This window comes from Rhinopithecus roxellana, chromosome 9, assembly GCF_007565055.1.
Source record: "Rhinopithecus roxellana isolate Shanxi Qingling chromosome 9, ASM756505v1, whole genome shotgun sequence".
In the NCBI taxonomy this organism is placed as follows: Eukaryota; Metazoa; Chordata; class Mammalia; order Primates; family Cercopithecidae; genus Rhinopithecus; species Rhinopithecus roxellana.
In genome coordinates this window covers 21,879,307-21,907,226 of record NC_044557.1, presented here as the reverse complement: position 1 = coordinate 21,907,226, position 27,920 = coordinate 21,879,307, and the positions used below count along the sequence as shown (strand labels likewise).

General features: G+C 54.9%; 1 protein-coding gene across 4 annotated transcripts in view; it reads left to right on the top strand.

Annotated features, from left to right (window-relative positions):
• The first annotated feature begins 1,406 nt into the window (after positions 1-1,406).
• ARHGEF10 (Rho guanine nucleotide exchange factor 10) overlaps positions 1,407-27,920 on the top strand; it is a 133,315-nt gene continuing 106,801 nt past the window's right edge. For 2 of the 4 annotated variants that reach the window (XM_030937991.1, XM_030937988.1), the window contains exons 1-3: positions 1,407-1,490; positions 17,235-17,427; positions 17,563-17,650. In XM_030937991.1, coding sequence (XP_030793851.1) covers positions 17,614-17,650 — 37 coding nt within the window. In that variant the 5' untranslated portion in view covers positions 1,407-1,490; positions 17,235-17,427; positions 17,563-17,613. Of the gene's footprint in view, positions 1,491-11,292; positions 11,345-17,234; positions 17,428-17,562; positions 17,651-27,920 lie in introns of those variants that run through there. The other 2 variants (XM_030937989.1, XM_030937990.1) reach the window with 2 other exon arrangements.

Here is a 27,920-nt window from a genome sequence, read left to right as displayed (position 1 = left end):
TAAAATAAGTTTTCTAATCTTAAGGTGGCTGAGAGGAAACACTCTTTTCAATTGATTCATAAAAACAACTCAGTCTGATTTCATAAAATTAGCAAGTGTGAATAATAAACATTGAAAACATATCACCTTACCTACGATTATTTTTTCCAACCATTGTAGTCTTTCTATGTTGGCTATGATTTTATGTAGTCCAACATTTTCAGGGAAATGACATTCTTGAGCGCACAAGCCTTAAGGGCAGTTAATATTTAGATTGATTTCGTGATACTTAGCATCCCAAATAGCTCTTTGTATTTCTTCTTTAAAACAAGTGAAAGGGACTAGAAATCTCTAAGAAGTCTGATAGTTCTAAAACGCTGACTTAAAATTACTTCTATGATTCGGATATTTGGGTAGGACAAGGCATAGGAATAAATCTAGCATCTGAGAACACACGTGTTAAATGTGCTGACCAGGTAATAGATAACATCCTTCAGTTATTTTGGTTAAAAATATCTTTGTTTCTCGGTTTTTTTTTCTTTAATAGTAATTATAACGATAATTTATTTCCTTTTTAAAAGTATAAGTAAATAAATGCTCAAAGTAAACAATTCCAATAACTCATTCGCTGGAAAGGTCCCGGGAAAAACGAGCGCTTCCTGGCAAGAAGCAAGCTTCAAAAACTGCCTCGGAAACGTGGCTGAAGTCATCTCATTTCCAAACGCCCAAGTTTTGGCTGGTCCGGGGCAGCTGGCGCGGAAGACCCGGAACGCCCTGTGGGCAGGGCCAGCTGCGGACGGAGGGACTGGGTCTCAAGGGGCGGTCGGGTGGGGTCCCGACGCCCCCTCCTCGCGTGGGCGCACCTCGGGGTGTCCGCAGGGAGGGGCGATGTTCTGGGGGGAGGGGGAGGGTCTGCCCGGGGGTCTCCTCCCGCAAGTGAGCTCAGCCCGTGGGGGTCCGCAGAAAGGGGCGATGCTCCGGGAGATGGTTAGGGTCAGCCCGGCGCCCCCTCCCCAAGGGGCGCAGATCTGAGCCGGGAGCAGGCTCTGCGGGGAGGGTCCAGATGCTGGGGGCGGGGAGAGCACTGGGTCTGCCCAGCGCCCCCTCCCCAAGTGCGCGCGGCCCGGGGTCCGCGGGGCAGGCGATGATCCGAGGGCTGGAGCCTCTGCCGCGCGCCCCCTCCCACGCGTGCGCAGCCCGGGCGGGGCGTTGGGCAGCGGGAGGGGGCGCGGGCGGCCACGTGGCCTCGAAGGAATGCGCGGGCGCGGGCGCGAGGGCAGGGCGCTGCCGAGAAACCGGCAGGTGCTGCGGCCAATGGGCGCTCGGAGCGGTCCGGGCCCGCCAATGACAGCGCGGTGGGTGGAGCCGGCTGTCCGGGCGGGAGGGGCCGGGCGCATCCCTGTAGCAGGCGGGCGCGCGGTCCGGGACGGACGGGGTCGTGGGGCACGCGGGGGACGCGGGGGACGGCGGGGGACAGCAGGGGGCTGCGGGGCCGCGTCCTGGCCGCCGAGGTGAGTGCGGGCTCCGCGAACCGTGAGTCCCCTCGCGGGCTTCTGGTTTCCTTGGAGAGTTGCACTTCTGCCCGGCTCCCCCGAAGACGCTGGGTCCCACCCCGAGGTGGCGGCGCCCCCGAACCCCTGCGCAGACATTTCAGGGAAGGGGTCGAGACACCCCCCGAGCAGCTCCCCCTTCCGCGGCGCCCCCGGACCCTCAGGATAACGGCGCGGGCCTGGGCGGGGAGAGCAGGGACTGGCAGCAGGGACCCCCGGCCCCAGGGTCAGGAGCGAACCCCAATCGGCTGAAGGAGCCGGAGGGTCGAGCGGGCTGCGCCTGGGGGTCGTGCAGTAACTTAAATTTTCCGGTAAAGGAGAAGAACGCGGTCCGCCTCAGGATGGAGAGAAGGACCGATGTAAGGAAAGCCGGCGTCTGTCCCCGTGTACCCCACCTGTCCCTCAGCACCCCCTGTTCACTTTGCACCCCACCAGTTACCCGCACCCCAGCTGTCCCCCTGCACCCTACCTGTTTATCCTGCACCCCACCTGTTCCCTCACAGCCCACCTGTCCTCTGCACCCCATCTGTCCCCCTGCACCCCACATGTCCCCCCACGCCCCACCTGTCCCCCTGAACCCCACCTGTCCCCTCGCACCCCACCTGTCCCCCTGAACCCCACCTGCTCCCTGCATCCCACCTGTTCCCCCGTACCCCACCTTTCCCCCTGCACCCCACTTGTCCCCCACATCCCGCCTGTCCCCCCACACCTCACCTGTCCCCCTGCACCCCATCTGTCCCCCTGCACCCCACCTGTTCATCCTGCACCCCATCTGTTCCCCATACCCCAGCTATTCTCCTTGCACCCCACCTGTCTTCCTGCACCCCACCTGTCTCCATGCACCCCACCTGTTCATCCTGCCTGTCTCCCTGCCACCCTACCTGATTCCCCATACCCCACCTGATCCCCCATACCTCACCTGACCCCCATACCCCACCTGTTCCCCCTGTACCCCACCTGATCCCCCATACCCACCTATTCCCCTGCACCCCACCTGTTACCCCACACCCTACCTGTTCCCCCATACCCCACCTGTTCACCTTGCACCCCACCTGTACTACTGCACCTCAGCTGTCCCCCCACATCCCACCTATTTACCCTGCACCCCAGCTGTCCCCCACACCCCAGCTGTCCCCCCACATTCCACCTGTTCCCCTGCACCCCACAGCCTGCTGGTGCCCAAGAAACCAAGGTAGATTCTGAGGAAAGCAGCCCTAGGTCCGCAGGCACCTTGCCCACCTGTCCAGGTCCCACTCCCCCTCCATGGGCCCCTGGGCACTGAAGGTGAAGTCTGAGTAACCCTCCAGACTGTGGCCAGGAGGTCACATTTCCAGGCAGCGGTGGACGAGCTTGCTGCCGTCTAATACTGATTCCAGTCACTAACTTCTGCTAACTTTTGTAAAAATTCTCATTGACTCAAGATGCGATGGGTTTTAATTCTTTTCTCTGGTTAACCATAACCTGAGTAGGGACTGGTCTGTATTCTAGATTCTGTGCAGCAGGGACTTAATTTCCATAGAGGTGGAATCGAGGAGGAACACTTTCCCTGCTGCTGTATAGGTGGAATGCTGTGAGGAGGAACAGTGTCGCCGCTGCTGATTAATAATATGTTTTGAACACCTGCTTTGTAGAAAATAATTTTTATTAGAAAAGAGAGATGATGACTGAGGTTTACACGTGGCATATTTTTAAAAATATGCTTTGTCCTTCTCTGTCATGCACAGCATCTATTTGTTGTCTTTAGCAGCCAACATCGGCAGTTATGGAGGCTGTAAATTTTCATAGTCAGTTAAGACTTCCAGGATTTCTCAGCAGTAAGAAAAGTCATTTGTATAAGGTGCTATTTGTAATTCATTAGTTGTAGACAGTTGGGGGTGAAGTAAAGTTAAAAGTTATTCAAAATAGCTTTTTATGTTTTTAAAAGTTGATGCTTGACTTCCAGATGTAACCACATTTGTCTTCTGGGTGCTTTGGTGTGCTGCCTTTCCTCTGCAGTTTGTGTGTGCGTACGTGTGGGTGTGTGTGTATGTGCTTGTGCGCATGTGTGTGCGTGTGTGTTTGTGTATGTGTGTTTGTGTGTGCATGCGTTTGTGTGGGTGTGCATGTGTTTGTGTGCGTGCGTGTGCGTGTGTGTGTGTGTGTGAGTTGTAGATGGAGGTATTGGGGAGTGTGGAGGGTGTGGAGTTAGAGACCTGGGTTGAGGTGAGGAAGCTTTTCCCTGACGCTGTGGGTCCAGGCTTCTCACAGAGCTTGAGGGTGCTTACTTACGAGGTTGCTAGAAGGCATCGTATGGGGAAGTGCTTCTTAAACGAAATATGTTTGGCATAAATTAGAGCAAACTGGAAATGCGCTAATGACAGTTGTATTCTGTAAGCGACATGAACACGTCATAGTGAGATGTAAGAAAGTGCTGGTGTAGGGCCGGTCATTCTTTACTGCACAGTGCATGGCAGGAAGCATAGAAAGAACAGCTCGGATCTGGAGATGCTCAGAGAATCTGTGTTTCATGCGTGCGTTGTTTATAGTTTCCCTGGATAGAAAGATAAGTGGCATGAAATAAGACAGAAGGGAAGCATAGCTGTTAGTCGTTCATGAGGAAGATTTTCAGCTCCCTCCCTTAAGCAGGCTTTCTGGAAGTGTAATTTTGGAAGGTTCTGGGAGCTCTGCAGTGGAAGTGGGTGGGCCAGGCCCAGGGGCTGTCAAGGGTCTGAGAGGCGGGGAGAGCAGAGGCAGGTAACCAGGAGGGCGCCTTGCCTGGATTGCAGACAGGGCCACAGCCCCAGGTCCATCTGTAAGGATAGGTGTGGCAAAGGAGCCCTGGGAGAGTGCCCTGCCACCAGCCCCCACCCTGACACACACACACTTCTGCTACGTCTGCCACCCTACTGTGCTTCAGCCTGTTCATAGTTGCCAGGCTTGGACATTTGGTTTTGGTTCTGTTTGTTTGTTTTCTGTGAGTTTTCAAAATTTTGATCATAAAGTGATTTTTTTTTTTTTAATGGAGTCTCGCTCTGCTGCCCAGGCTGGAGTGCAGTGCAGGGATCTCGGCTTGCTGCAGTCTTTACCTCCCAGGTTCAAGCGATTCTCCTGCCTCAGCCTCCCGAGTAGCTGGAATTATAGGCACCCACCACCATGCCTGGCTAATTTTTGTATTTTTAGTAGAGATGGGGTTTTGCCATGTTGGTCAGGCTGGTCTTAAACTCCCGAACTCAAGTGATCCACCTGCCTCGGCCTCCCAAAGTGCTGGGATTACAGAAATGAGCCACCGCGTGCCCAGTCAAAATGATCGTTTTTAATCTTGGATTATTCCTTTCCTTCCATCATTGCCATTTCCTGCTTTTTGTTGTGTCATTGGAGTAAAGTAGGCCTGCCAGTAGAAAGTGCTATCTGGGGGTTGTTGATGTTTCATATTTTTGTTAAATGATGTGAAAAAGATGTAAAATGTTATAAAAATGTTTTGGGTTCAAAGTTTTTCTCTTCTGTGGGTCACCTTCTGATAGGGGAAATAACTTTGTAAAGTAAAATATGGTGTCCAGCGCTGTGACTGGTGCGGGGCCCTGTGAGGGAGCGATGGGGAAGCACGCAGGTTGTTACAGGTGCACGTAGAGATGCATGGCTGTCTGCGCAGAATAGGCCTGGCTACATCAGCATTGGCAGAGGCGCTGGTTACCAGTTTGGCCATTCTAGGTTCCAGTATCTTACTGACTGTCAGGCCCTGGGGACTCACCGTGGGGCTTTAATGAAGAAAACAGAAGGAATTGGTTCTGATACCTCAACACTCTGGTTCCACTGACAACTACAGACAGCTGAGCCTTTTTAGCACGCGGTGGGTCAGGGTGAGTCAGGCTCCTGCAAGTCGTATATGTTGCTTCCGTGCTGAGGTCATGTTCTTTGTTCAAGTTTGGGTCCGTGGCTTGTTGTCCAGCTGTGGGGGACAGACCCTTACACTTAAATGTGGTCACTATTATTATGTTGTAGAAAAGCAGTGTGGACATTTACTTTGGAATATAAATACCAAAAGGAAAACTTCAAAGTGTTCAAAGCGAATTTTGCACTTTTGTCCTCTTACTGATGTGGGTGATTAAGAGTGGACTACACAGGAAAAGCCAAGGAATTACATTGTGATAAACAGTGGCATGCACACTTACTGTTTTATTCTATTGTTCGCTTATTTATTTATTTTTTTTTCTGAAAGGAAAATAAAGCAGTGATTTCAGTGCCGTTTCTGATTTTCTGTAAGGAACATGAGAAAAGTGAGTCCAAAGAGCATTACATAAGCTAACGTGGTATTCAGTGCATATCTGAGCGGACAGAGGCTGGAAGGCCTTGAGCGTTGGAGAGGAAGCAGGCGGAAGGGCCTCCAGCACCCCTTGCGGGGGTGGCAGCCATCCTGGCAAGGCTGAGCGCTCCATGCCTCCACAGTAGCTCACGTCGGGCCTGAGCTGGGTCGTCCCGATAGGATACCTGCGTGGGCTGTGTAGACACAACCCAGGGAGCTCCAGCGTTAATGACACTCCTGGTTCAGAAGCTTGGTCTGTTTTGTGTGAGAAGCGCTGAGCTATGACAGAAGGAATGTGCTGGGTCTTCCTCATTGTGCGTGCAGGTCTGAGCCTGGATGGGTCCACGGCATTGAACCAGTGGGATGTTGTAAGGCTGGGCCTGTGGGCGGTTACCCTGTGTGGGCTGGGCCAGCTTGAGGTCCGCTGAGGGCTCAGCCCCTGACCCTGGCCAGCCCGCTTGCTGCAGGAGTGATAAGAAAAAGACAGTCGACTCATGCTTTGTGCTCAGGCACTTGGCTCAGCAGGTCCATGGGAAGCAGCCCACATGAGAGGCCCTGATCCATGTCCAGCTGCTGTCTGTGCCTCCATGCAAGCTGCAGCTTCATGGCTTCGTGTCATTTGTGTGGGCTCTGTGCATTCAGCCAGCAGAGGCACTTCTCGCAGAGCAGGGTTGAAGAGAATTCCTTTCTCTGGAAGCTCTTGTCCTGTGTTATATAGAATAGGTCACTTTTTAGCTGCAGCAGAAGTCTAAACTAGTGCTCACAGTTGCCAAGGGCTGCACAGCGGTGCAGCGCTCCACTCATGGTCCCGAATCCAGGCTCCGTGGGGGAAGAACTCACAGCGAGGCCCATGGAGGCTGCTGGGACGGCGGCAGGCACCCTGCTTCTGGAACGATGTTTAGACATGCACATTTCTCCATGATTTAATAGGAAGGAATGAAAGGTGCAGCATTTTGCCAGCTGATGAAAATATCTGGGGAGCGAGTCATAGCGTAGTGGTAGCAAGAAGGAGAAGGTTATGTTTTCCAGTGTGCAGGCTCCAAAGTGATCTCTGTCAACAGTCAGAGGGCTGGAGTTTGGAGGCAGCTCCCATTTGCTATAAAGAGCCGCTTCCCTGCTCTGTTCTGTCTGCAGCAGCAGACGGCCCCAGAGGACAAGGACTCCTGTTGACAAGAGGAGTATCAGGCGAAGGCAAGGGAGGGAGGCTGTGCGCATGCACCTGTAATCCCGGGAGATTTCCAGTGCATTCCGCAGGCATGCGTGACAGGCGGCTCATTTCCTGTGGGGCTCAGGTGGCTGTTCTTGGTGGGCACTCGACTCCTGGGCATGGCTTCTGTCCAGCATCCAGGCTGCCAGGAGCCTCCGGGGGCTGTGCAAACACCTGCAAGCACCTTCTTGGTCCCTCAAGGCCTTTCTCTGTTGGCTTAGATTTAGTGCCCTTTTGTGCTTATGTGTTTTCAAATCAAGTTTTTGTACTTAAAATATACATTCTATAAAAAGAAACAACCTTTTACACATGAGGAATATCTACCTGTGGCCGTATGACAAGCACCAACAAATCTGGAAATGGCCTGTTAAGAGACAGGTGTTTTGTGAATACTGCCCCGTGCTAAGTACTAAGTGCTCTCACACCCCAAGACAGGGTGTGGACCACAGAGGCCATATGCTTGCCCTGGGGGCCTGGCATCCTTGTGTTTAGGAAAGATGATTTAAAACGTGAAGTAACATGATGAAAAGCTGTGGAAAAATAAGGCATACACGGGGCTACAAGGTGCGGAGAGGAGGGATTTGCAATTGAATGGGAGCCATGGCAGGCGAGGCGCCAAGAGAATGGGGTTATTGCCTGAAATGCCAATGGAGCCGAGAGATGGGTTGAGCCCATGTCCACGGAAACCCATTCCCAGTGGGAGGAACAGCGACTGCGCGGCCCTGAGGCGGCCGCCCAAGCACGTCCGGGAACAGCAGGTCGGCCAGGGCTGGAGGGCCCAAGGCGAGAGGGGACTGGTGAACACCAGGTCAGTGGGAGAACCACATGGGAAGAAGCCCTGGGGGCTCCATGTGTCAGAGCGGCTGGAAGGGCCACAGGCCAGACCCATGGAGGGACAGTGTGGGAGAGCCACGGAGGGGCCACGTGACAGCTATAGCAGACAGGGTGATGGACATCCATGGAGGGGCAGTGTGTGATGACTGTGGAAGGATAGTGTGATATCTGTGGAGGGACAGTGTGACAGCCGTGGAGGGACAGTAGCAGCCGTGGAGGGACAGTGGCAGCTGTGGAGGGACGGTGTGACGGCCACGGAGGGACAGTGGCAGCTGTGGAGGAACAGTGTGATGGCTGTGGAGGGACAGTGGCAGCTGTGGAGGAACAGTGTGATGGCTGTGGAGGGACAGTGTGACATCTGTGGAGGGACAGTGGCGGCCGTGGAGGGATAGTGGCAGCCGTGGAGGGGTGGTGTGACATTTGTGGAGGGACAGTGGCAGCTGTGGAGGAGCAGTGTGATGGCTGTGGAGGGACAGTGTGACATCTGTGGAGGGACAGTGGTGGCCGTGGAGGGACAGTGGCAGCCTGTGGAGGGATGGTGTGACATTTGTGGAGGGAAAGTGGCAGCCGTGGAGGGACAGTGTGACATCTGTGGAGGGACGGTGTGACGGCCACGGAGGGACAGTGGCAGCTGTGGAGGGATGGTGTGATGGCCGTGGAGGGACAGTGTGACATTTGTGGAGGGACAGTGGCAGCCGTGGAGGGACCATGCACAGTGAGTGGTGACCGAGTTGGGACGTGAAGGCCGCTCCATGCTGCTGGGATTGCGGAGCCCCTGTGCTGCGGGTCATGTACTGCTGTGCGGGTTGTGCACTGCTTGCTCCTGGGCACCTGCACAGGGTGCTCCTGGTGGAGTCACTTTTCAGGGTGTTGACTTTCATATCGATGACAGGTGGCTTTTTCTCATTCTCACCATGGGGTCCTATGGGGCTGTGGCCCTGGGTCAGGAAAGCCCTGGAGGATGGCGCATGGCCGGATGGAGTTGGACGGGCGCCCTTCCCGCAGCTGCCTGTGGGAACCAGCAAATGGGGAGGAGGGAAGGGTGGTGCCCGAGCCTCTGGGTGTGACCGGGCCGGGACTGGGTGTGGGGACAGGAGTCTGTGGAATGCGGTGCTTCCTCCCGGCTGTGGGGCTGGAGGCGTGGAGACGGTCGAGGGTGGTTTAGTCCACTCAGGGGTCCTGTGATCCCGCTCTGCTGGTGCCTGAGCGGCAGCTGCAGTCAAGTCACTGCTGTGCTCCACATGAGTCTTCCAAGGGCTCCGAGGGATGGATCGTCCGTAGATGCCTGGAGGGGTCGCGTGGTGGGGGACGCGTTGTGCCCAAGGCTGTGTCGAGGGTCATGTGCAACTGCCCCTGCTGTGGACAGAAAGACAGGCAGAGGCAGAGACAGACAGAGACAGAGAGACACAGAGACAGAGGCAGAGAGAGACAGACAGAGGCAGAGAGAGACAGGCAGAGGCAGAGACAGACAGAGGCAGAGAGAGACAGAGACAGAGGCAGAGAGAAACAGAGACAGAGGCAGAGAGAGACAGAGACAGAGGCAGAGAGAGACAGAGACAGAGGCAGAGAGAGACAGAGACAGAGGCAGAGAGAGACAGAGACAGAGGCAGAGAGAGACAGGCAGAGGCAGAGACAGACAGAGGCAGAGAGAGACAGAGACAGAGGCAGAGGCAGAGGCAGACAGAGGCAGACAGAGTCAGAGTCTTCTGTCTACAGTCCAGGGTCTTCAGTCCAGGGTCTTCAGTCCAGGGTCTTCAGCCGCTGCTGCTACATCCACCCCAACCATGGCCCTCATGGCTGCCTCTCGCTCCTCCTTGGCGCCCTGTTACTGCCTTCGAGCCCCCACCCCTGGGATGCCCTCCGTGCTCTCTGGTCTCTTCCTAGCTCCGAGTCAGCCCCCGATCCACGCCAGGCCCCGGGCAGTCCCCAGGCCGCTGCTGCTCTCATGCCCAGCCCGGCTTGCTTCCTGAACCCTTTCCAGTGAGCAGTCTCCTTTCCCGCAGATCCTGGCCCCACTGCCTTCTTTAGGAAGCCCTCCTGGCTGCTGACCCCCTGTCCCCAGCTCCCCGTGCTGCTTCCTTGGGAGGGAGTTGTAGCTGGCACCGTGCACCTCAGCTTCCGTTGCGATGATGACCCCTCCCCAAGTGTACGGCACACAGCATTGGCGGGGAGCTGTGTCGGGGCTGCTGGGGGCCCCCCATGACCACTTCTACTTAGGGGCACTAGAGAAGGGGAGACAAGCGGACACACGCATCTTCAGCCCTCCTGGGGAAGGGTAACCAGGGCTGGGCTGCCAGCAGCGACTGCAGAGGCCTGGGGCACGCAGCTGTCTGGACGCCACCCTTGCCCATCAGGGGTGGACCCTCACGGCGCGGGCAGCTCTGGCCAGATGAGTGGACACTGCGGCGGCGGGTCCGGGGCGGCTCGTCCCCTCCCCTGTGTGTGGCGCAGAGAGGGGCACACATGCTCTGGGCCGGGATGGGTTGATTCTGACCCGGTTAGGAGCTCGTGACCGACCATTTTATAAAGCCCTTGTGAAACTGAATGCATTTGCTTCTCTTTTCACTTTTTTTTCCTCTTCTGGGAACGTGCAGCGGAGGGGAGAAGGTCCTATGGAGACGGTCTCAGTCTGAGGTGAGCAGAGCGTAATGGTGAGAAGGTGGCAGAGGCGGAGACACGGGCCCAGGGAGGACCCTGGAGAGAGGGGCTGCTGGGTGCCATGCGCCCTGAGACTTAGTCATAGCTGTGCTCTGAGGCCAAATCCGGGTGGTCACAAAACACAAACCCAGGACAGCGGCGTTCTCCCAAGTCTTAGAGAAGAAGCTCTTTCCTCCCTCCTTCCCTTCGCCTGTCCGTCCATCCATCCCCTTTGTCTCCTCATAGCCTTGGAAACATTGGGTAGAAAGGGCTGGCGTGTTTGGCTTGCTGTGACGTTTGGCTGAGTTAACCATAACATTCCAGAAGGATTCCTGCCGTAGACTTTGCATCCTTTTACGTTTCTCCCGCGTGGATTTATTTCTTGAGTTGGAACCTTATGAATGTGAATCGACCGGGCGCAGAATGCCGGGGCCGCAGGGGTTTCCTGGCTCCCGTGGTGCGTCCGGGGTGGGATGTCCAGAGGCTGCGCAGCCTTGGACACTGGCCACCCGGCACCTGGCTCCTGCCCCGGGCTCCTGGGCTGTGTCCTTGGGGCTACTTCACCCCCAGGTGGGAGGACAGAGGGAATGGCCCCCGCGTCATTCGCCAAGCAGGTCCGCCGCGACGCTGAGCTCGGCTCGGTTGGGGGGTGCTGGGCGCTGATGGCCCCCGGCCTGTGTCTGGCAAGGCGCTGGGACATCCCACACTCGTGCAGTCTGTGGCGTGGACACAGGATGTGGGTGGTTCAGCCTGCCGCCCCCACCTTTGCAGGGCCATGGAGACCGGAGGAGTGGACGATAGGAAATCGACCAGTGGGCCCAGGATGCTCGAGGCCCGAGTGCCGGACAGGGCTGAGCAGTAAGTGAAGAGCGGGGCACTTCACGGGCACAGAGCCTGTCTCTGCCCTGGGCGTGTCTCTGAAACCACATGGCAGCCCTGTGAGTCGGTGCCGTCCCTGTGCAGCGGAGGCCATGGGGGCACAGGCAGGTGGAGGGCCTCGGTGGCTGGGAAGTTCTGGACTGGGGCAGATGCAGACAGGCTCCCGGCACAGGCTCTAGCCCTGCCGTCCAGCAGCTGCTTCCCAGATAGAGGCCCGAGGTCACGGTGACTTCCTCCTATGCCGGAGTCAGCATGACAGCTCACACTAGCGCGCTCATGCCGTCCTGAAGCACTGACTGTGGAAAGGTGCCCGTGGAACGTCCGTGGGTCTTCAGCCAGCGTCCTTCCCACCCCGCATTCCTCCTGGATGGGCTCCCCTGAGCTCCTTTTGCAGGCCTGGATACACGGTGAAAGGCACAAACAGCACGATTGCAGGACAGATGCGGGTGTGTCCCCACAATCATGCTGAGTGGTGTCGGGGAGCACAGTGGCTGTGCTATCTGTAAACACTTGTGGAAGGCGGGGCTGCGGCCTGACGCACACGGCATGAAGCGGTCCTTCAGCCTCGGTGTCTCTGGGCTCCTTCCCTGACTGAATGAATCACCTTTTTGTTTAAAACCACAATCCAGCCCGGGCGCGGTGGCTCACGCCTGTAATCCCAGCACTTTGGGAGGCCGAGGCAGGTGGATCACGAGGTCAGGAGATCGAGACCATCTTGGCTAACATGGTGAAACCCTGTCTCTACTAAAAATACAAAAAATTAGCCGGGCGTGGTGGCGAGCGCCTGTAGTCCTAGCTACTCGGGAGGCTGAGGCAGGAGAATGGCATGAACCCAGGAGGCGGAGCTTGCCGTGAGCCTAGATTGCGCCACAGCTTTCCGGCCTGGGCAAGAAGAGCGAGACTCTGTCGCAAAAAAAAAAAAAAAACACAATCCAAATCCAAATGCACAATGAAATCTTTCATTAAGATGCTTAAATTGGAAAATGACAGCAATCATGAAACAAAGCTTGCAGCCCAGGCAGGTGTGAGCTCATGCTGCACACTGCTGGGGATAGAGTGTTTGGAAAGTGGAGTCTTCTGCTCTGCCCTCAGGGTCCATCTCATCTGCACCAGGGCGGGGAGAGTGAGCCCCAGCCCAGCCCCACCACTGAAAATGATGCCCGTGAGGTCCAGGTGAGTCACCCGTGGGGAGTTGCCCGCCACGTGGGCTGATGCTGCTGGAAGATTGCACAGAGAAGGCAGGCTCTAGACCCCTGGGCTTCGGGGAGCTGGGATGTTTTGTGTGGCCTGGAGGTTCTAGGGACACAGAAACTTCTCACAGCAGGTCTGAGTTGGGGGAGCAGGCTGTGGGGGGAGGAGTGCATGCTGCCATGGGCTGTGTAGGGCGCACAGGCAGCTCTGAGTCCAGAAACAAAGGCATGGTTTCTGTGTCAGCCCCGATATGCTTTGGCTGTGTCCCCACCCAAATCTCAACTTGAATTGTATCTCCCAGAATTCCCACGTGTTGTGGTGGGGACCCAGGGGAGGTAACCGAATCCTCGGAGCTGGTCGTTTCTGTGCTATTCTCCTGATAGTGGATACGGCCATGAGAGCTGATGGGTTTATCAGGGGTTTCCACTTTTGCTTCTTCCTCATTTTCTCTTGCCACCGCCATGTAAGAAGTGCCTTTCACCTCCCACCATGATTCTGAGGCCTCCCCAGCCATGTGGAACTGTAAGTCCAATTAAAACTTTTTCTTCCCAGTCTCAGGTATGTCTTTATTAGCAGCGTGAAAGCGGACTAACACAGCCTCCTAGAAATTTCCTTCTTAGGAATGCAGTTTTTAAGAGACACTAATTTGGAAGGAAATTTTTGGAGTTTGCAATGTGCCTGACACTTGTGTACGCGTCAGGATGCCGGTGGTAGGGCAAGGCCTGGGCCAGAATCTGACAGTCGCTTCCTAGCTGTACAGCCAGGGGCTGCTGTGGGCTGCGCCGAGCCTCAGGAGGGGTGGGGCTGTGCTTTCCGCACAGGGCTGCCCTGCAGACTCGCAGAGCTGATCTAGGCAGACGCCATGGTAGCTGCTGGGTGAAGGGTGAGCTGTCACCCTTAAAAAGGGCCAGGTATAAAAAGGAGTAATGCCCAGGCTTGTTCATCTTTCCGTTGGTCCTAAGATTATCAGTGGAAAAATGAGAAATCAATTTGACTCATTTTTATACATTTTAGTAGAGAAACAAATAGCATGAATGAGATTTACACAGTGTGGTTAAAAAAATGGAGAGTAAACAACAGGGCTTAAGGAAACAGAATTCTCTGAAGACACAGAAAGCCATGTGGCTGTCAGGTAGAGCGTGCTAGTGTGGTGTTCATTCTTGAACAGACCCGGCAGGCGGATGGCTGGTCTTATCCAGGGCAGGAAGGGGGAAGGGTGTGCTTCTGACCCTGCCACTTGCTCACCACCTTTGTGAACGGAGTGTGGGTCACAAGGGGAGGGCGCTGGTTTTCTCTGAAGCCCGAGGACGCCTGGCTCCTCAGCATTACTAATGTTGGGCAGGTGAATCTGTGAGCTCAGTTTCTTCAGCCGGTGAGGAACTGAGGAACACCACACGTCTCACCGTGAGTGAAGGTGGTGAGGACTCGGGGTCGTGGGGATGCCGCTTCTCACTCTCACAGGTGCTCTAGGTACGGTTTCCTCCTCCGTCTGCCCTCAGGACTGCGGAGTTCAAAGGTGTTTGTTCATTTTCTCCTCCGCAGAGTTCAGGGCGTTTATTCATTGCCTCTTCTTCGTATGATGGACGCATCTCTGTCTGTCCTGTTCCCCGAGGTCCTGGTGCACCATGGAAGGAACAGACATTGGGCTGGGACCTACTGGGGATGCCGGGCGGTGCCTGCTGCCTTCCCTTTCTCTAACGGGCCTGGACTCCATCTCCAGTGATCCTGATGCGTGAGATGGCGTTGGCCCTGGTGCCAGCGTCCCAGGGAAAGATGACATCAACCTAAACTCTTGAGGATTCGTAGCTGTGTTGGAGCATTGTTAATTTTCTTTGTTGGGAGATGCTGTAGCCATGGAACGTACTCTTCTTCCATCTGGCTCTGAGGCCACCGAGTCATCCCAGCCAGGCTGATGAATGAAGGTGTCCTCTCCTTCCCACAGCCACCCCACGCCCGCCCGGCCTGGGGAGAAGCCATCCCTCCCTCTGCACTCAGGACGGCAGCAGCGTCCGGCCCTGCTGCTGTATGCACGCCGGCGGCAGTCCGCTTCAGACCCCACGTGTTCGCTCCTTCAGAGAGCCCGCGCACTCTTCAGCACAGTTGGTGTTGGCTAAATATTTGTTGACTGAGGCTGAACGGTCATTTTAGGTTTTGTCAGGGTCTCAGAGCCAGTGTGGTCTCTCTGCCCATGGGATCCGATTGTCGGAAGCATTGATGCCATCCGGCGTGGGGGCTGTCTGATGTAGGGACTGTCCAGTGTGGAAGCTGTCTGGCGTGGATGCCGTCCGGTGTAGAAGCTGTCTGGTGTGGGGACTGTCTGATGTGGTGACTGTCCGGCATGGAAGCTGTCTGGCGTGGATGCTATCCAGTGTGGATGCTGTGCAGCGTGGAAGCTGTCTGGCGTGGGGACTGTCCAATGTGGGGACTGTCTGGCGTGGAAGCTGACTGGCATAGATGCTGTCTGGCGTGGAAGCTGTCTGGCGTGGGGGCTGCCTGGCGTGGGGGCTGTCTGATGTGGGAGCCATCCAGTGTGGGGGCTGTCTGGTGTGGGGGCCATCTGGCATGGAAGCTGTCTGGTGTGGGGACTGTCGGGCGTGGGGACTGTCTGGTGTGGGGGCTGTCCACCGTGGAAGCTGTCTGGTGTGGAAGCTGTCTGATGTGGGGACTGTCTGATGTGGGGACTGTCCGCCGTGAGGACTGTCCGACATGGGGAATGTCCGGTGTGAGGACCATCTGGCATGGGGACCATCCAGCGTGTTTGCTGCACTTGTCTCTGAGGATTCCTTCCATGAGCGTCATTCTTTCCATTCACCATTGTGGTCCAAGCATGTCTGTCTGACCTTACCTTGGGAATGACAGCTTTCCCTCAAAGGATGATGTCCTTTGTTGTCCCTGGAATCACTGCTGGGGTGCAGAGGGTGGGCACCTCCCGCCTCATGGGTCCTGCTGGGGTGGACAGGGTGGGCACCTCCCGCCTCACGGGTGCACTGGCCGGCACTTGGACCCTGTATCGTTGCACAGAGAGCTCTCCTGCACGGGCACGGCGGGTGGAAGGGCAGAGGTGTGCCGTCGGGGTCCAGGCCTGGGCTCTGGATGCTCGCATCAGCCACCCGCCATCGGGGCCCAGGCCGGCTCGGGGTGCTCACATCAGCCACCCACCCTCAGCTGTAGCCTTGGGTGAGTGTCTCAAGTCTCCCAACCAGTGGTTTCTCCATTGAAAAATAATAACAGTCCCTACGTCTTGGAGTTGTGCTGGCGAGGTGGACCTAAAAGGAAAAAGCTAGGATGAAAGTACTCTATGTAGAGGGTTATTTGGGCCGCGTGTGAGGCCTGCAGCCCAGGAGCCTGGATCCAGGCTGCCCTGAACGCACACTGATGAGCAGCATCTCCAGGGGGATTTTGGAAAGCAGAAAGGGAGTCAGGGAGGCTGATAGAAAGCTGTTTGTCAGGAATTCTCATGAGTTTATGGAAACCATTGGTTTATTGATTAGTGATTACTGTGCATTCTTAAGCTGCAGGGCGTGTGACGGGGTCCATCGCGGCATCACCAGGCTCTTCCCAGCCACTGGGGGCCACCGCAGGCTGCGTTGAGTGTGCACGGGGCTCCCCGGGAGCACAGAGTAGGGAGCAGGGTGTGGATGCGACTCGTCTGCACATTCTCGGGGCCTGATGATGTGAAAGGGCTCCCGTCCCTCAGACAGAAGTTCTGCTCTTTTCTCAGCAGTGCATGTTGAGCTACTTGTGCACGTTGTTGGTGAAACCAAGGAACTGAGGCTTCAAGGCGCCAAACCATAAGGCCAGGTGCTGGGGATGGGGCGGGGGTGGTGGCATGTGGCCTTATGGCACCCGAGCGAGTCTGGGGGATGGAGGGAGAGCAGGTTCAGGGCTGGGAACACAGGAGGGTGGAAGGGCAGGCGCTGGGCTGGGAACACAGGAGGGCAGACGGGCGGGCACTGGGCTGAGAATGCAGGAGGTGCCACATCTGAGGTTGGGGGCAGGATCCCACCGCCAGCCTCATTGGAAAGCAGTGTCTGTCTGCTTCTGAGAGTGCCAGAGCCAGCAGCCAGCTCTGTGCACTACGATAAGAGAATTCGCTGGCTGGTAGCGTTCTGGGTGTGTGGCAGGCAGAGCCTGGAGCTCTTGGCACCCTGCCATCCCCTCGCATTGCCCTCATTGAAGAGCACATGAGGCCAGTGACCACCCTGGGCGTGGGCCCGCCTGGCCTCGGAGGAGCTGCCTGTGTGTGACACTCAGGAACCATGGCCCCTGTGGCCCCATGTGCTTTTCCTGATGCAGCCGGGGCCTGGGGCTGATGCCTGGTCCCTGGTGCTGGAGCCGAGGCAGCCAGAGAATTCCCCGAGGACAGCTTATTTCCCCTGGATGGTTCTGGCGGGAGCCAGGCCTGTGTGTTGTGGTCTTAACACAAGTCACCAGGAACTGGCCTTCCCGGGACTCAGCTGGCATCCAGCTCACACTCAAACTCATGTCCTCAAAGCAGGGAGGGAAACACGAAGTGTAGACAAGAATCATAACAGCAGGCAGGCTGGGACCCAGCCTCACCTCGAGAGGTTAGCCACATGTTTACCCGAAGGAGTGGAGAGGGCTGCCAGCGCCGCACCTGATCCCAGCTGAGTCTGGAAGTAACACGTCTGGTTTACATGTTGATTTCTCCCTTTAGAATACGGTGGGACATTCAGCAAGGAGTTGAAGCCAGTGTCAGGTTGGGAGGGCCTGGCCAGCGAATCCAAGTTACAAAATAAACTTCTGGCTACAGTTCAAGGTGAAGTCACTCCAACCCTGAGAAGTCTCTTTTGTTTTGCTCTCGAATGTTGTTTCAAGGGAGATTTACAAGTATTCACGACGAATAGGTGGTGAGTCTTCTAATCATGGATCATAATGACAGTTAGTTCTTCCTTTTGGCGGGGTTCTCTGTCGACAGCCCTGCATCTGTTGAGTGCGTGTTTTTCCACCTGAATGGTGACAAGCAGTGTCTCTCCTTCTCGCAGGAGGCTGCTTCCCGTAACAGAGCCGAGAAGAGAGGCGTCTGGAGCTGCAGCATGGACCAGCGAGAGCCCCCGCATCCCGCTCCTGCAGGTAACAGCACTCGGCAGGTGGGCCTGTGGGTCAGGGCGCGCTGCTGCTCTCATCAAGGACAGGGTACTTTTGGAACCACTGAATTGCTAGTCACTGGGGTATGGGGGGGAGCGAGAGCTTCTCGGGAGAAAGAGAAGGTTCCGATGTGACCCGGGTGCCCCCACCGCTGCCTTTCGACAGGGGCATCCTGGATGAGCCTCTCGCGTTCCTCACAGGTGCTGCTGTGTTGCTCGAGGGGACCTGCCGTCAGCGTCTGAAACTCCCTTCAGGTTCCCCTCAGCCTGATGCGGTCGGAGATGGAGTGGGAGGGTGGTTACGGGATGGAGCCTTCCAGTGTTGAAGGCCCAGGAGGGTGATTACGGGATGGAGCCTTCCAGTGTTAAAGGCCCCACTCAGGCTTAGAGCACAGCTTGCCTGTGGTGAGCGCTCGCCCAGTTTCCTTTTCTGCTTCCCTCCTCTGCGTGGCCGCTTAGGGACAAGCACGACCTCTCTCTCCATATGCTCCCTAAGGGAGGGCTGCTGATGAAAGATTTCTCTTTATCGTCCCCTCACCCGAGTTAAATTATGGCCAAAAAGACTATGCCAGGGTTGCCGGCTCGCGCTCCAGCCAGTGGAGAAGATGGACACTGACCGACGTTTCCATGGCAGGTTGTCTGCGGGGCCTGGAGACCTGGCCTCTGTTCTCCCGGGACCTGCCTGACCACATGGTGCACACGGGCCAGGTGTCCATTGCAGATCCGGGGGGCGATGCAGCTGTGGAGGTCGGGGAATTAACTGTGTGGGCTCCAGGCCCCTTGGCACCGTGGGTGTGGGTCTAGGAGATGCCAGGATTTGGTTGTCTGTGCCCTCCCAACTGCATGGGCACTCTGGGCCCTCAGAGGTTGTAGCTGGATCAGAAGAGAGGCAGCCTGGAAGTCAGGCTGTTCACAAGCAAGTCAGTCACCAGGGCCTGGTAGACGACAGAGACAGGAGAATCCAGGGGTCACCGGGGCCTGGTGGGCGACAGAGACGTGAGAATCCAGGGGTCACCGGGGCCTGGTGGGTGACAGAGACGCGAGAATCCAGGGGTCACCAGGCCTGGCAGATGACAGAGATGGGAGAATCCAGGGGTGAGCAGTGGCCACCCCAGAAACAGCCTGTGACACTGCAGGGGCCAGAAGGGACCCCCACTCCTGCTGCTGGGGGTCTGCGCTGGGGAACCAGGCCTGAAGTCCAGCTCTTGGAGTTCTCCAGAGCCGAAAGACCATGGGGTACGAGACCCGGTACCGGGAACCCGAGGCCACGGCTCCGCTGCTTCTCTTCTGGGGGTGACGTCGGCTGCTCTCCTTGCCTCTTTGTCGGCTGGTCTCCTTGCCATGGTGCTCATTGTCACCCCAGCTTCACTCATTTGTGGATTGCCGGCATTTAGGCTCTGCCAGACTAGGTCGTTTTAATTGAAAATGAGGCCAGGCACTGTAGCTCACACCTGTTATGCCAGCACTTTGGGAGACTAAGGTGGGTGAATCACTTGAGCCCAGGAGTTTGAGACCAGCTTGGGCAACATAGTGAGACCCCATCTTTGCAAAAAGAATAATATAATAAGTAGTTGTGCATAATGGTGCATGCCTGTAGTCCCAGCTACTCATGAGGCTGAGGTGGGAGGTTCACTTGAGCACGGGAAGTTGAGGCTGCAGTGAGCCGAGATTGTGCCACTGAACTCCAGCCTGGGTGGTGGGAGTGAGACCCTGTCTGAAAAATAAAAGTGGAAAATGAGGCAGAGAGCAACATCTTTTATTGTTTTTCATTCCTATCAAATGAGATGATGCCCTGGCAAAGCAGGGCAGTGGGTGTCATCCTGTGGCCTCATCCGCCATGGGCCCTCTTTGGGTGACCATCCCTGCAAGGGCCCCCTCCCACCTCCCTGCTTTCTTTTTGGCATTTCATGGAAATGAGTGGTTGTCTTGGGTAGTTTTCTGTTTGAAGGGGTGGGCACCAGATCTCGTGTGCTTTTCTGTTACCTCCCCTCCTTCCCACCCGCAAAGATGGGAAACCATTAATACGGTGCTTTGACATGCTCAGGAGGCAGGTACAGTTGTTGGGGAAAGTTAAAAATAAAAGAAAGGCCAGGAAGTTGTCTCTGCAGGTAAGTGTCCAGGAATGTGGAGGATGCAGGGCCGTTCAGAGTCCCACGGCAGACGGGTGCTGCCTTTGCCCCGTCTTGCCCACTGTTTCAAAGAAGGCAGAAACCCCGTTTTGTCATTAAATGTGTCTCCCGCATTTGCTGACGTCGTCAGCAGTCCTGGCTAGTGCCTGGCACCCTGAGGAGCTCTGCCCCACGGTGCCACCACCTGGATTGGATGAAATGCCCGCCCACCCACGGTCTTCACGACCAGACTGGCTCTTTGCCCAGCTGGATTGGATGAAATGCCCTCCCACAGTCTTCACGACCAGAACTGGCTCTCTGCCCCGCGGTGCTACCACCTGGATTGGATGAAATGCCCACCCACCCACGTCTTCACGACCAGACTGGCTCTCTGAAAGGTCCCTGGCCCCATAGCACTCCACCTTGGTAGTTGTCCTAATTAGAGACATGGCCTCTGAGGGAGGCAGGACTCGGGGTGCCCAGGGTTACCAGCAGCTGGTGTTGCTCCCTGCAGCAGGTCGCACCTCTCCTGGGGCTGCGGGTGTCTCCACAGCCTCTCCCTCTGCCCAGATTTCGACCCAGGGGAGAGTATGACAGGCCCACGCTGTCTGGGTGGAGCTGGACTGGCCAGGCCGCCCTTGGGCCAAGGCCCACTGGATCCAGCCTCAGGGCTTGTTGCTAACTCCAGGCTGCAGGAACGTGGAAATCTCCAGTTTGCCACTGTTAACATTTCACCCAGGAGGGTGTCCTCGGGAGACCCTCGCAGGAGCCCAGGAGCCTTGGAGGTGCTGAGGAGCCGCCCTAGCCCTCTGTCGGGTGGGGAGCGAGGCCCCTGCTGGGTGGGGAGCCAGGCCCCTGTCCTTGCTGACAGGCCACATGATCTTGGACTTTGATTCAGAAAGCCACCATTTAATGACAGTGATGTGGCTCGGAAACTTAGGTGAGTTTCTAGCCAATAACTTTTATGACAAATAGAAATAGAAATAATGGCCTGGTGTCTTTTCTGAGGATTCTGTGGTACTTTAATTATAATTTCCCCCATTATTAAGTAAACTGTGCACTGAAAAGTGCCCCTGAAGATCAGGATGCGGCAGATTACTGCGACCTCAGTTCTTCCCTGCGCTCGGACACAGTTGGTGCTGGTACTTTAGATCATCACTTCTCCAGTTTTTTTCCCCATGTTTCTTTTCTACATAATGGTAGTCATTGAATATAAATTTTTAACTTTTTTTTTGAGACGGAGTCAGACTGTCTTGCCCAGGCTGGAGTGAAGCGGTGTGAGCGTGGCTTGCTGCAACCTCTGCTTGCTGGATTCAAGGATTCTCCTGCTTCAGCCTTCTATGTAGCTGGGATGATAGACACCCATCACCATGCCCAGCTAATTTTTGTATTTTTAGTAGAGACGGGGTTCCACCATGTTGGCCAGGCTGGTCTCGATCTCCTGACCTCAAGTGATCTGCCCACCTTGGCCTCCCAAAGTGATGGGATTATAGGCGGGAGCCACCACACGTGGCCTGATGTTTAACATTTTGAGTGTACGTTTTTATACCGGCTTTAACATTTTTATTTGTGAGCATTTTCCAGGCTTCATAAGTGTCCCTCTCAGTAGCTGCCCTCGGGGCCTCCTGGCAGGGGTGCTGTTGTGTGTTCCAGTGGAATCATTCCTTAGTCCATGCCCATTCCTCACCTCTACCAGGTCCCTGTGCCTTCTCTAGAAATGTCCTTTGCAGCAAGTCAAGTCATCACAAGGTGAAGTGGTGTTTGTGAGGCAGCTTGTGCACCAGGAAAGATTTCAGGCTCTACTGCCCAGCTGCTGGGATTCAAATGTTGACTCTGAGGTGTGTGATCTGGTGACCTAAGCAGCCTTCAATTTCCGTCATTCCTGGAACAAACAGAACCCCTCTCATAAGTTTGGGGAGGATTTGACAAGTTAGCATCTCTAAAGTACTTAGACCTAGCTGGTAAGCACTTAGCAAATCCATTCAGAAGATGATCTGGGATTTCTCAGAATGCAAAACAGTCACACTGCCAGCTAAAGCCTTTCTCTAATTAGTAGCAAAATTCCAATGCAAATTATGTTCGGGCAAAAGAAATCAGTACAATTGGCATGTTAATGTTGGTTCACAAAAAATCATTTACCAAATACCTGGTAACTTCCATAATGAGCTCAGACAGATGCCAGCACCCACACTGGCATCGTCTCTGGGGGCAGCATTGTTTCTGGGGGATGGACTGTTTCTGGGGAATGGACTATTTCTGGGGGGTGGACTGTTTCTGGGGATGGACTGTTTGTGGGGGATGGACTGTTTCTGGGGATGGACTGTTTCTGGAGATGGACTGTTTCTGGGGATGGACTGTTTCTGGGGGATGGACTGTTTCTGGGGATGGACTGTTTCTGGGGGGTGGACTGTTTCTGGGGAATGGACTATTTCTGGGGATGGACTGTTTCTGGGGATGGACTGTTTCTGGGGGATGGACCGTTTCTGGGGATGGACCGTTTCTGGGGGATGGACTGTTTCTGGGGATGGACTGTTTCTGGGGGATGGACCGTTTCTGGGGATGGACCGTTTCTGGGGGATGGACTGTTTCTGGGGATGGACCGTTTCTGGGGGGTGGACTGTTTCTGGGGGATGGACTGTTTCTGGGGATGGACCGTTTCTGGGGGATGGACTTTCTGGGGATGGACCGTTTCTGGGGGATGGACTGTTTCTGGAGATGGACTGTTTCTGGGGGATGGACTGTTTCTGGGGGATGGACTGTTTTTGGGGATGGACTGTTTCTGGGGAGGCTTCCTTCAGCACAAGCAGCTACAAACCACAGTGACACCCAGAGCCAAGAAGTGGTTATGAATAGCCTCTTGTGGATGAAGCTGTTTGCAGCCTGGTGCTTTTCAAAGGACTTTTCTTTGAACAATAGAGTTAAAAAATAAGCAGCCTTCATTTGAAATAAGAGAAAATCATATCCTGAGTTAAAACTTCATATTAGAATCAAATATGCTCTTCAAAGCCCCAGGAAAAACAATGCTTAGCTTTTATCTCTTAACTTAAACAATGAGTATTACTTTAATCTTGTTCTCAGTGTGTTCATCACTGCATGTCTTTGAAAGTTCTTCATGGACTTGGAACAGTCAGAGCGCTGTCTGCCCACAAGGGAAGGCAGCCTGGGAATGAGTGGCCTGCTTCTCCAGGGCTGGCTGCCAGTTCTCTCCTACTCAGGGTGCTGGGGCCAGAGCTACTAGGTCTTGGTAGCTTGTGGAATAAATATTTCCCTAAAGAAAACAGGACATTGAAGTGTTCTATGCATCTTCTTTTGCATCGTGCGTATTGTATTTGTCGTCTTCTCTTCAGTGTCTTTGTGAAGAGGTACGCTGGGTCCTCAGTCTTAGTCCTCACGTTAAATGTCTTTGTACGCACCACACGGCCTTTCCTACTCATTGCAACGTGCCCCAGGGAGGGATTCTTTCCATTCTGTGATTCCTTTCTAAAGACGAGAGATGGGGCCTCGTGGCCAGTAAGTGAAGTTTGAACCCAGCTCTCTGACTCCAGAAGCCGTTCTCTCATCCACGACTCTGTGCTTAGCGTTTCTCGTGTAGATTTGTCCAGGGGCTTCAGAATAACACAGCAGGATGGGAGACGTGCCGCGCCATGACGGGTGTATCGTGGTTTCTGTTTGTTGTTAATTTAGTGGATATTGAGTGAAGCTACATTTCAGGTATTACAAATGATTTACAGTTTATAATCTAAATTGGGTAATTAAAAAAATTATAATGCATGTTAAGTGTAGAATAAAAACTAAAATATAGACAAGTCACGAAAAAGAAAATATTTCACCTCTGGGAGGTTGATACTATTAAAATTTTAGTGAATATTCTTCCAGTATTTTAGAAGTAGTCTTCTTTTTTTTGCCCTTGAAGCAAACTTTTAAATGCCGTTAATGTAAGTGATAGTGTCTGCATGGATAAGTTTCAAACATTAGCAGTTTTTCCCCTGACAAACCTAGGCTGCTCTTGTTTTTATATGCATAGTTTATTTAAAATGAGAGATGAAGTTTTGTTGTTTATAGCTTTATTAAGATATAATTCATATCTTAGTACCATTTACCTATTTAAATTGTAAAGCTCAGTGGCCTTTAGTGTATTCACAAGTGTGTAGGGCCATCACATAGCCAGTGCTAGTCACCCCCAGAGGCCACTCCCCACCCCAGACAGAGGGTGACTACGTTTTAAACTAAACTTAGATACTTTATTCGTATCCTTTTGCTCATTAAGAAAAGATCACTTAAAACTGGCTTCGAATTAGAATAGCCAAAATCCAGAGCACAGACGAGAAATGCTGAGGAGGGCGTGGGGCGGTTGCATGGCCACAGACGGGAAATGCTGAGGAGGGCGTGAGGCGGCCGCGTGGGTACAGACGGGAAATGCTGAGGAGGCCATGGGGCGGCCGCGTGGACACAGACCGGAGATGCTGAGGAGGGCGTGGGGCGGCCGCGTGGGCACAGACCGGAGATGCTGAGGAGGCCGTGGGGCGGCTGTGTGGGCACAGACCAGAGATGCTGAGGAGGGCGTGGGGCGGCCGCGTGGACACAGACCAGAGATGCTGAGGAGGGCGTGGGGTGGCCCTGTGGACACAGACGGGAAATGCTGAGGAGGCCGTGGGGCGGTTGCGTGGACACAGACGGGAAATGCTGAGAAGGCCGTGGGGCGGCCCTGTGGGAAGGCAGTTTGGTGGCTTCTTCAAAGTTGAGCAGCTCTTCCTGTGTGATCCGCGGCCATGCCCCGGCATATTTTTCCAAATGAGTTGAAAACTTAATGTCCACTCAATCCTGCACACATAGGTGTCGACAGCAGCTTTATTCGTAATTACCAGAACCCAGAAGCAGCCATGATGCCCCTCAGGAGGTGAATGGATAGGTAAACGGGCGCACTCATACAATGGAACAGTCAGTGCTCGGAAGAAATGAGCTGCCAAGCCGCGAAAAGACATGGAGGAGCCTTAGATGCATCTTACAGAGCGAGAGAAGCCAACCTGAAAAGGCTGCACGCACATGATGTGATTCCAACCACGTGACATTCTAGAAAACACAGAACTGTAGAGACAGTAACAAGATCAGTGGTTGCCAGGGGTTTGCAGGAGGGAAGGATGATAGGTGGAGCACAGGCGATTTTTAGGGCCACGAAATTCCTTGATAATGGTACATGCATGTCTTTACATGCCTATCCAAACCCATAGAAGGCACAGCACCCAGAGCGAGCCGTCACGCAAACCGTGGGCTTTAGTTAGGGACAGTACCTCAGTGTTGGATCCTCAGTTGTATGTAACAAGCATTCCACTCTGGCGGGAGATGGGGGATAGTGCTGGGGGAGGCTCTCTGTGGGGTCAGGAAGTATATGAGAACTTTCTGTACCTTCCTCTCAATTTTCCTGGGAACCTAAAACTTCTCTAAAAAGTTGTATCTCTTAAAAGTAACCAAACTGGGTTGGGCACGTTGGCTCATGCCTGTAATCCCAGCACTTTGGGAGGCCAAGGCAGGAGGATCCTTTGAGTTCAGGAGTTTGAGACCAGCCCGGGCAACATAGTGCTACCTTGTCTCTACTAAAAATATAAAACTTTAGCTGGGTGTGGTGGCTCATGCCTGTAGTCCCAGCTACTCAGGAGGCTGAGGTGGGAGGATTGCTTAAGCCCAGGAGGTCAAGGCTGCAATGAACTGTGATCACAACACTGCACTCCAGCGCAGGCAACAGAGCATGACTCTGTCTCAAAAAAAAAAAAAAAATCATAATAACCAGCAGAAATGAATCTCTGCTTCAGACCATATGAAGACAGGCACAAGCAGAGGGGCCCAGTGGGTGTGGGGATGGCTCTCAGGCTCACACAGGCCATTAGCTGTCTTGATAGCTCGAGATTCAGGCCTGCGAGGTCCACTAGGCTCAGGTGTCTACAAAACTTAGAATTGATAAGAATTAAATAACAGGAACAAGTAAGGCCCTTGGTCACACTGGCCACCCCAAGTGCAATGGCCATGCATGACTCGAGCTGTCCTGTGGGTCCTGTAGAACCTCTCCGTCATCCTGGAGAGAACCGGGGCGCAGCACCGTTTCTGTCCTGAGGGCCCAGTAGAACTCTCCATCATCCTGGAGAGAACCAGGGAGCAGCACCGTTTCTGTCCTGAGGGCTCTCTAGAACCTCTCCATCATCCTGGAGAGAACCGGGGCACAGCGCCGTTTCCAGCAGCAGCATTTTAAAGATCGGATTGTCAGGTAACTTCCTCACCCTTTTTTGCATATAGGTATAAACTAAAATGGGCGTAGTCAGATTATGTCATAATAATTGGAAACACAATGTTTCTTAAGGTTTTCTATTTCATAACTTGTTTTAGAAATGTGTGCCTCAGTTGATGAGCCAATTACCTGCATACTGACAAGTGTAAATAGGTTGGTAAGAAGTCAGTGTCACCGAGGCAGCCCCAGTGGCCCTGCCGTGACAGAAACAGTCGGAATCCGGAGGCTCAAATGGCTGCTGCTGTCGGTCAGCATTAGGGCCATCCTAATGGGCTGCTGGTGACCCACAAGGGCCGGCCCCTGAGTACAGCAGAGCCTGTGGTTCTCCTGGAAAGTGCAGCTGTGGCCAGAGGGTAGCCTGTCCTGGGCAGGCCAGAGGAAAGGGGCAGGGGAAGAATAGTCCCCCAAACCCAGAGGCCTGGTTAGATTTGTAGATCTGGGCTGGGCGCTGGCGGGTGGTTAGATCTGGGCCGGGCGCTGGCGGGTGGTTAGATCTGGGCCGGGCGCTGGCGCGTGGTTAGATCTGGGCCGGGCGCTGGGGGTGGTTAGATCTGGGCCGGGCGCTGGCGGGTGGTTAGATCTGGGCCGGGCGCTGGCGGGTGGTTAGATCTGGGCCGGGCGCTGGCGGGTGGTTAGATCTGGGCCGGGCGCTGGTGCGTGGTTAGATCTGGGCCGGGCGCTGGCAGGTGGTTAGATTTGGGCCAGACGCTGGCGGGTCGGCACGGGCTGCACTGCCGCCTGTGTTTCCTGCTCCATGTCATGGCCTTCACACGTGACTCTCAGAACCTGCCGTCCTGCGTGTGCAGCAGGAGCACAGAGCCTCTCCCCAGCCGCAGCCCTGCCCAGGCCCCCTTCCCTGCTTCCCTGCCGTGCTGCCTACCCAGGGTGCCGGGCCCTTCCCGCCCACCTCCTGGGACTAGTGGGTGGAGGACACTGGGCCGTGGTGTGTCCAGTGAATGACAGCTACACTGCAGATTCCCCACCAGCTTTTTGAAACATCCCTGTCATCTCAAACTACAACACGTTTTATCTCCCGAGATGCTTTCAGCAGCCCTTGAGCATTTTTTTCTAGTTTGCAAATTGTGGTTTTTCTCATCAATGTTCTCCTTCAGCTGTATGGCTCAGCTCTGAAGCTGGGCTTTTGAGGAGCAGGAATTCCTTCTGTGGCTGCAGCAGGAGTGTTGTGGGAACCGACCCGGCCCAGCTTGCCTGGCTCCCGCCTGGGCCCTGAGGATGACACACGACCTTTTGTGTTGCAAAGGGCTTGGCTGAGCTTGCAGGGGACGGGGAGGCCTCCTGGGCTGCAGGCTGGAAGTCCCAGGTCAAAGTGCTGGCAGGCTGTCTGTGCTCCCCGGGAATGTAGGTCACAGCCTTCCTTGCCTCTTCTGGTGCCTGCCGTCTGTGGGCACTCCCGGGAGTTCCTGCACCTGTGCCGCCAGGTGGCTCCTTATCCCTGTCCTGGCCTCTGCTCTCATGAGGATGCCGTCACGCTGGGTTAGCCCAGCCTGCTCTAGCACAGCCTTCTGTTAACCAACTGCACCGGCAGTTACCTGTTTGCAGGTGAGCTCACCCGTGGGATTGGGGGTGAGGATTTCAGCACAGGGATTTAGGGGACACAATTGAACCTGTCAGGGCTCGGGTCAGAGCTAAACTTAGGACCCCAAATGCCGGGATTTTAAAGGCATTCTGCATTGCCCTTCACGAAGGAGCTCGGTGGGGTCTGTGAGGCCCAGGATCTCCCAGGGCCCCGGCAAGTGTCTGGGATGGACATGCTCAGCACACACCGCCTTGAACGCCCGGCCCCACGCTCACCTCAGAGGGCGGCGCAGCCTCACCATTGATGGAAGCCCCTTTGGAGGTGGGTATCAGGG